This window comes from Gymnoscopelus microlampas (assembly GCF_963454915.1).
Source record: "Gymnoscopelus microlampas genome assembly, chromosome: 23".
Classification (NCBI taxonomy): Eukaryota; Metazoa; Chordata; class Actinopteri; order Myctophiformes; family Myctophidae; genus Gymnoscopelus; species Gymnoscopelus microlampas.
The window spans coordinates 29,600,969-29,608,968 of NC_139960.1; the positions used below are offsets into that span (position 1 = coordinate 29,600,969).

The 8,000-nt window shown below is 43.2% G+C and overlaps 1 protein-coding gene across 1 annotated transcript; it reads right to left on the minus strand.

Moving 5' to 3' along the window:
- Positions 1 to 1,258: 1,258 nt before the first annotated feature.
- LOC311039613 (putative ATP-dependent DNA helicase Q1) lies at positions 1,259 to 3,836 on the minus strand (the record flags this gene model as incomplete). The annotated part of the gene is made up of 4 exons (XM_084049552.1): positions 1,259 to 1,448; positions 1,611 to 2,463; positions 2,963 to 3,042; positions 3,352 to 3,836. 4 exons carry the CDS (start codon positions 3,834 to 3,836, stop codon positions 1,259 to 1,261), a joined length of 1,608 nt encoding a protein of 535 aa, XP_083905678.1.
- Positions 3,837 to 8,000: the final 4,164 nt, after the last annotated feature.

Below are 8,000 nucleotides of genomic sequence, written 5' to 3' on the forward strand. Positions count from 1 at the left end.
TGGGACCCTATTGAATATAGGCTACGCATGTTGTATTGTTTTTATAATCCTGTTATATATATATTGTTGTGATTTTCCCCTACCTGAGTATGCGCAACTATAGCATTTAGTTGTTTTTTTATAAATAAATATTTTAATTTGCCTCACTTGTTCATGTTTACTTTCTAAAACAACATCATAACATGTTTGTACAGTATCAAAGTTGGATCCCATGTGTAAAATGGCAAACTGATCAATGCCTCTAGCCTAATGATTTGAAACAATCAATTTTAACATGGGGGAGAAAAGCAGGGATTAAGAGTCATCATGCATAGTGAAAAGGGTGACATACACAGGGGTGCACATAACTTTTTAGGTCTGGTACGCAGAAGAGCACCTGGACATGTGACTTGGTGCGCATGGCGCCCGTCCCGTTTTGTCAACGGGGGGGGGGGGGGGGGGGCTCAGCACGGTGCCCACCGGACAGTTTTGTCAACGGGGGGGGGGGGGGGGCGAAAAAAAAAAAAAAAGGACGCTCTGCTTCTAAATTTCGCCGATTTTCGCCGTTTTTTTTTACTCACGCTGTTAGATAAAGCCCCCAAGGTTGGTGCCCTGTGCTGCTGCGCTGATTTTATCCGCCAGATTGGGACGTTCACGGCATATTTTGCACCATTACGGTGCGTTCATCATCGGTGACGAGTGCCTCTAACAGCCGCTGCTGGCTGCGTGCACGCAGCGAGGCGATGCGAGGCAACGCGAGTCAGATCTCTACCCCTGTGCCTAATGGCTGTACATGGGGCCGACGGGTGCTTTACAGTGATTGTGTGAGTGTGGCTTCAGGAAGTAAATTCCTAGCCTCGATCTCCAGGCTTTTATTTTTTAGTTTTGCTAAAAAATAAAAGCTTGTAAATTCCTGTCCCAGCTGTTGGTGCGCAAAAGCGCCTCGCGTCGCCTGATGTGGTGCGCATTTTTTATTTTGGGTGCGCATGCGCACCTGCGCACCAGTTATGTGCACCCCTGGACATACAGTACCAGGACAGATGTAAAACAATGATGTACTTATTTTGTGATAAAAGGTTATCAATCTAAAAGTGATATATTTGCATACCTGGAAAAGAAACGACACCAGATTTTTTGCAGCGACAAACTTTTAATCACTTGCTTATGTTCAAATTACATACAAAACCATTTTAATCATGAGCATTCAGTCAACTAAATATTCCACAGCTTTAATTGACAACCAATGTGAGTCTTATAAGAGCCTTTAATGGCCAACTGCTTATTCGTCAGACGATTCTGAGCTGCTGTGCTGTGTTCCCATCTCAAAGTCCTCATCATCTTCATCAAAATACCCTGTATAATCGATGTCTGGCTCAGTGAAGCTATCCTCTTGAGAAGAAGGCTCTACATCCTCAATGTCACCAAAGACTTCATTGATGATTAGCAGAATTTCTCTTGCATGTTTTTTTCTGAATACGGGAAGGTTTCTAAGAATGTAAGACAAGTCAAATATGTGTGTGCAGCGTTCTACTACTGCATATATGAGCTCAGCACTGAAACCAGTACATGCTGACTTGCTAGTGTAGACATGTGCTGTGTCTTTTTCTAAACAACTCATATACTCCTCTAACATTTCCCCGATAAGAGATTTGTCCTCTTGTGTTACCACTCTACATTTCCCTTGCATGCCAGCATCTTGTTCTATTACCTCATGTTTGGGGCTAGGCTCGTCACAATCTTCACCTGCACATGAACATACAGAGTGGCAATAGCTGCAGCAGACATGCCCTGGCTCTACACTTGTTGGCTGGTTTTCAAAATGGCCGTACAGTGCTTTTCTAAAGCAGCTCTTAGTGCCAGTGTGTATCAGTTCTTTCTCTTCTGGACCAGCACTTACAGTTTTTTTTATAGCATACAAAATTGCATGTGACTGTAACCCATTTCTGCCAGCCCTTCCAACTTTTTGAACAATGTCTTCAACATCCTCTGGCAAACCATACATTACAACATGAGAAACATTAGGGAAATTCAAGCCCATCCCAAGAGCTGTTGTTGCAACAACCACTCGGCAGCTCCCCTCTCCCTCTCCACTAAAGGAGGCCAAAACTCTGTCTTTGTACTTTGACAGTGTGTTGCTGTGGAAAATTCCTATAAGGTGGTTCTCAGCCTTCTGATCCTGGTCTCTGTTAACCCAAGCATCTTCTCCCAATTCTGCTTTAAGATAGGTGAACACTCTCCCAACTAACTTCAGTGTTCTGCAATAGATTATGATGGGAGACATTGATAGACCCTTATCTTTGACCTCCTTTACTACCCAGTCCATACAGTTCAAGTTATCAGCAGGAACCCGACTCAGTCCCAGCCTGATGTTTTTCCTGTTTGGGCTAACAGTCACGAGAGTTGCCTCCTCCATATTCAGCATCCTGGTCACACGGCCTCTGTTCTTGTTATCAGCAGATGCTGTCAACGCTAAAACAGGTAAACCTGAAAGACAATAAGTGCACATATATCAGCAAACAAGCATTAATGAAGAACTGCTGTAGGCTACACTTTCTATAGTGTTATAAAGGGGAAATAATTAGGTTATTTATGTTATCGGGTAGCTTCAGGTAAAGACTGACATTTCCACATATCATACTGTATTTTCTTTACATGACAAATAACTACACTTGGACAGCACCAACTTCTATGATCTGCTCCTGTAGTGTAAACACCCCTCCCCTAACCTGGCTAAACAGGGGGGTTAGCCTCCCCAACTTGCCAGCACAACACACCCCTCCCCCTAACATTAAAAATAGGGGGATTAACCTAACCAGGTTGCCAGCCCAATGCACACACAAACAACCCCCCCCCCCAACATTAACCCCCTCAGGTAGCAGCACAATGCAGCCCCCCTTCCAAACACAATCAATGCCCCTTTTCTGGATTGATATTAATTAATCATGTATTTAATCATGTAGCATTACTGTGTTTCAAAACTCACCTTCTTTGACTATGGATCTTAGTTCATTCAGCCTGGAAAAGGCTTCTCTGAAGGCTGGCTTCCCGTTTGCTCCCAGTCCCCTGGTTGAAAGAAAAAGAAATCCTACATTGAGTCTAGGTAGCAGCAATAGTAACGTGCATAGTTGCATTACAACAATACAGTTACAGTAAGATCTGTGTTTAACATTTGGTCTGTTTGTGTGTGTTAGCTTATTGTTTATAATATAATGTTTGACCTAAATAAAACATAAATGTTACAACACTTCGTCTTTGAACTACTGTAACCGTATTTAGAAACACGCTGCTCTGTTTTGTTTTACAGTTTAACATTACAGTGTATGTGTAGTGTAACAATTACACTATACAGCCATTTAACGGCGTTTAGCTTACCATTTGTATGCGACGTGAACTTCATCGACGACAATGCCCAGTAGGTTTTCACGATACACTTGTGAGGAAAGCATATCACGCCATTTATCTTCCAGTAACCACGTCTCCGGGCTACCAAAGACCAGCTGACATCGGCCGTCGAGGATGTCGGTGTGTGCTGCATTATCTACGAGTTGCGCAGCATAGAGTCCCAGATTCGTAGCCTCTTTGATTTGATCTGCTACGAGGGCAGTCAAAGGAGACACGACGATCAATATAGGCTTCGGCTTCGTCCCCAGTTCTTTCGCTACCAGTGGAGCTAGTTGGTAAATTAAACTCTTGCCGAAGCCAGTCGGGAGGAGAGCAAAAACATCTTTTCCACGCAGAAAAGCCTTCAGTGCCAAACTTTGCTCTTCTTTCAAAGAAGAAATATTGTCCAGTTGAGAAATAACTAATGTTATTGCAGCATCTATCGTCATATCGGTGTTGCTCATGGTAGCGGCCATGTTGACTAGTGAAGAAACTACAAAACAACAGTCGCTTCTATATGGCGTCACATCCGCATTTGCCCAGATTCCGCCCTTAGCTCACGCTGATTGGTCCGTACCGGGAGCGGTACGGTGTTAGCTCAACCCCTTGAGCGATCTCAGATGTAGCTGTCTTGAGGAACCTGGTTACTCAATACCGCCACCTCTGGCAGGGTCAGGTTATGTTCAACCTTAGTTAGAATGTTTTTGTATATTTTATCAATAGTGATGGATTAGATTTTCAATAGCGTGTCTACAAAAAAAAAAGAAAATCACGTCAGGTAGGTTATTGTGGCCTCCTGGTGGCGCTATAATAGGCCAATGTGAAAAGGGCGCCATTTCTTCTTCGGCCTTGCATGGCAATCAGACACTGAATTCATGATTTGAGGCATTTTGTTCCAAAAATGTGTTTACTAACTTAGACCTGCTGGTGGCGCTATAACAGGCCAATGTTAAAGGGTGGAATTTGTTCCTCAACGTAGTGTGAATGTGCATGCAAAGTTTGTCCGCAATCGGACGCTGCGTTCAGGATTTGCGGCATTTTGTTCAAAACGAGCCACTACTGCAAACTTTGGAAGCCATTTTTCGATAATCAGGAGGATGGAATTTGAAAAATCTGAAAGACACGTTTCGTTTAATGACTAGAGATACTGTGTACCGAGCTGTAGGAGTACTGTCAAAAAATGTGTTTTGCAAAAAGCATCCTCCTGGTGGCGCTATAACAGGCCCATGTGAAAACTTTAGGGCAGAGGTCCTGAATTGGCATCCAGGGAGTGTGTGTGCACAGTTTCACTGCAATCAAGTCAATGGTGCCGGAGATAGCTGTACACACACACACACACGCACGCGCACGCGCACGCACACGCACACGCACACGCACGCACGCGCACACAAGGAAGGACGGACAGGGTGCAAAACATACTCTCGCCATGCCTTTCGGCCTGGGCGGAGACAATAATCACAAGTGACGTTTAAGTGAGAAGCAAAATTAGATTAAATGGCTTTAAACTGCAGTGCGATATGTCCCAAGGACATTGTCGTTCAATTAAATTACATTACATTACATTCTGTATGATCCTGTGTAACATGCACAAACATAAAAGGTTAATGGGTAAAACAGAACAGTTGACACCTATTAACCATAAAGCTACAGATTGCCATGTCAAATTATAAGACCAGAGGAAATCAACAGATCAGTACAGTGCATTGAAATGATCTACGGTAATCAGAGGGACATATAACACATATTTGTCACATGATGTGCTACATTGTTCATTCATTGATGTGTGTGCACATCAAGCCATCTAACAGCATTCTGCTTGGTAGATTGTGGGTTATTGAAGCAGGTGGAACATGGCGTGGGGTTCTGGCGTCATGTGAAGGCTGTGGTTGGCGAGGAGAGCACAGCAGAGCAGGTGAGGAGGCCTATTAGCTCCATTTCTGAGCCACAGCCAGCTGCTAAATGTGTTTCTAATCTATTTAATCAAACAGCCAGATGACAATTGCATTACCTTATCTGGCCACAGTGTTACTGCCAGCGTGTGTGTGTGTGTGTGTGTGTGTGTGTGTGTGTGTGTGTGTGTGTGTGTGTGTGTGTGTGTGTGTGTGTGTGTGTGTGTGTGTGTGTGTGTGTGCGTGCGCGGTGTGTGGAGCCTAAGGGATATTCTCCTACATACCCAGAAAAGCCTGTGTAAAATCCTTTCGATGCAGGTCCTTCTGACAGATCATGCGGGAAAATTAACGTCTGCATCTTTTGAGGGGGAAATTGGGAAAAACAAGGTGAAGCCAACCTGTAAATGTGATTTTGTTCAGAGAATCAAGAAGGGTTTCTTTGTCTCTCATTCATAAGCAGGTACAGTACAGGCAGCGAAATGTTGGTCGGACATGTTCCGCGAAGACTGTAAATAAAGAGTTTGTAGATCTGCTATTCACCTGTTTCCTAGGCTGTGTGTTTTCCACTTCCTGTCGATTTCATTGGATATCATTGGTCATCTGACCAGTTTCATTGGATTTCATTGGATCAAATTGACAGGAAGTGGAAAACACACAGCCTAGGGAACAGGTGAATACAGTATACTGAATATGATTATACTGACTTAGTACACTGCAGCTGAATCATTACATTCTTGTGTGTCGGTCGTGACTGACAAGATGGGGGGGTTGACTGACTCAGTTGGGGCTCCCTCGGAACGGGGCCGTAAAACATAAGGCTGTATCTGATGCAAACCATGATGCAAACATGGAACCGAGCAAGTGTGAAAAAGCTGCGTTAATGCGCATTTCCACAAAGTGCGTTTAAAGCTGCTATCCATAACTTTTTGTGAATAAGATGTTTTGTTAAGCAATCTGTAGAGAATATGTTATATAACTAGAAAGTACTGTTCCTGAAGAAACAGTGTGGGATCGCTAAGAATGTTGCAGGTATTGAGTATTGATAGTGTTAGTAGTGTTATAGGTTTGAAAGGTTTGAAAGGTTTGAAAGGTTTAAAGGGTTTGAAAAGTTTGAAAGGTTTGAAAGGTTTGAAAGGTTTGAAAGGTTCTAAAGGTTTGAAAGGTTCTAAAGATTTGAAAGGTTCTAAAGGTTTGAATGGTTTGAAAGGTTCTAAAGGTTCTAAAGGTTCTAAAAGTTCTAAAGGTTTGAAAGGTTCTAAAGGTTTGAAAGGTTCTAAAGGTTTGAAAGGTGTGAAAGGTTTGAAAGGTGTTAAAGTATTAGTGTTAAAACATTTTATAGTGTTGGCAGTGTTGAATGGTGTAAAATTTATTTTTTTAGGGTAAAACAATGATAGCTAGGTTCTAATAGGCGGTTGCTAGGGTCTAATAGGCGGTTGCTAGGGTCTAATAGGTGGTTGCTAGGGTAAAACAGGTGGTTGCTAGGGCCTAATAAGCGGTTGCTAGGGTCTAATAGGTGGTTGCTAGGGTCTAATTGGTGGTTGCTAGGGTAAAACAGGTGGTTGCTGGGGTAAAACGGGTGGTTGCTAGGGTAAACAGGTGGTTGCTAGGGTGTAATACGTTGGAACGGAGTTTGTAGCTAAAAGTATGAAGGGCTAGTTAGGTGCCAAAAAACGGGCGGAATAAATATTGACAATAACAGTAGTGTGATCGCTTTAGCGATCCCACAATAATAATAATTCATAATAATAATAATAATTATTATATAATACAACATCGCTAACATAACTGCAGTGATTGGATGTCTCTATGCACTTCAATTGAGACATTTCCATCCTGTGGTCAGGGACAACTAGGTATTGCATGAAATTCAAAGGGAAATATCTCACCTTCCCTAATGAGCTCTGTTACTGCTCAGCAATAAGAATCTTTGGCGCTTGCGTGAGTGACCAGGTTTCAAATCCTGGTTAGGACATGAAAGTTACGGATTTCAGCTTTAAAGCAACATAAAGCAGACAAATGACACTTGTCCTGCTGACAGGCTAATTCTATTAACGGCCGTTCAAAGTCAGGTTGTTTTTTTGTTTCGTTTTTTAACCACTCTGCCCCTGCTGCCCATCTCTCTCTCTCTTTTCTGTTCTTTCATTTTTTTCTCACTCCCTTTGATCAATTAAAATTGCTGTTAGGGCCCCAGGCATAGGCGTGGGTCACCACCACAGCTTCAGACAAAATTAGACCTTTGCTTTCATCTCTCACCATGTCGCTCACTCTCTCTCCCCCCCTCGCTCCTCCTTTCCCTTTCTTCATAGCAGAGGGATATTTATATAAAGGTTAATAGACTCTGAGTGAAGATGAGCAAAAAAATAAGTACAAATGAGCCAGTAATGAGGTAATGTTTTTTTGTGATCAAGACAGTCAAACAAGCTACCTCATTAGAAATGTTGCGCAGGTGCCAAGTAGGTAAAGAGTCTCTCTCTCTCTCTCTCTCTCTCTCTCTCTCTCTCTCTCTCTCTCTCTCTCTCTCTCTCTCTCTCTCTCTCTCTCTCTCTCTCTCTCTCTCTCTCTCTCTCTCTCTCTCTCTCTCTCTCTCTCTCTCTCTCTCTCTCTCTCTCTCTCTCTCTCTCTCTCTCTCTCTCTCTCTCTCTCCCTCCTCCCCCCCTCCTCTCCTCCCTCCCTCCCCCCCCCCCTCCCCCCATGGCAGCGATGTTTACTAAAAGCTTAAAAGGTTCATGTGAGCCTGTGCAGTCTAACATG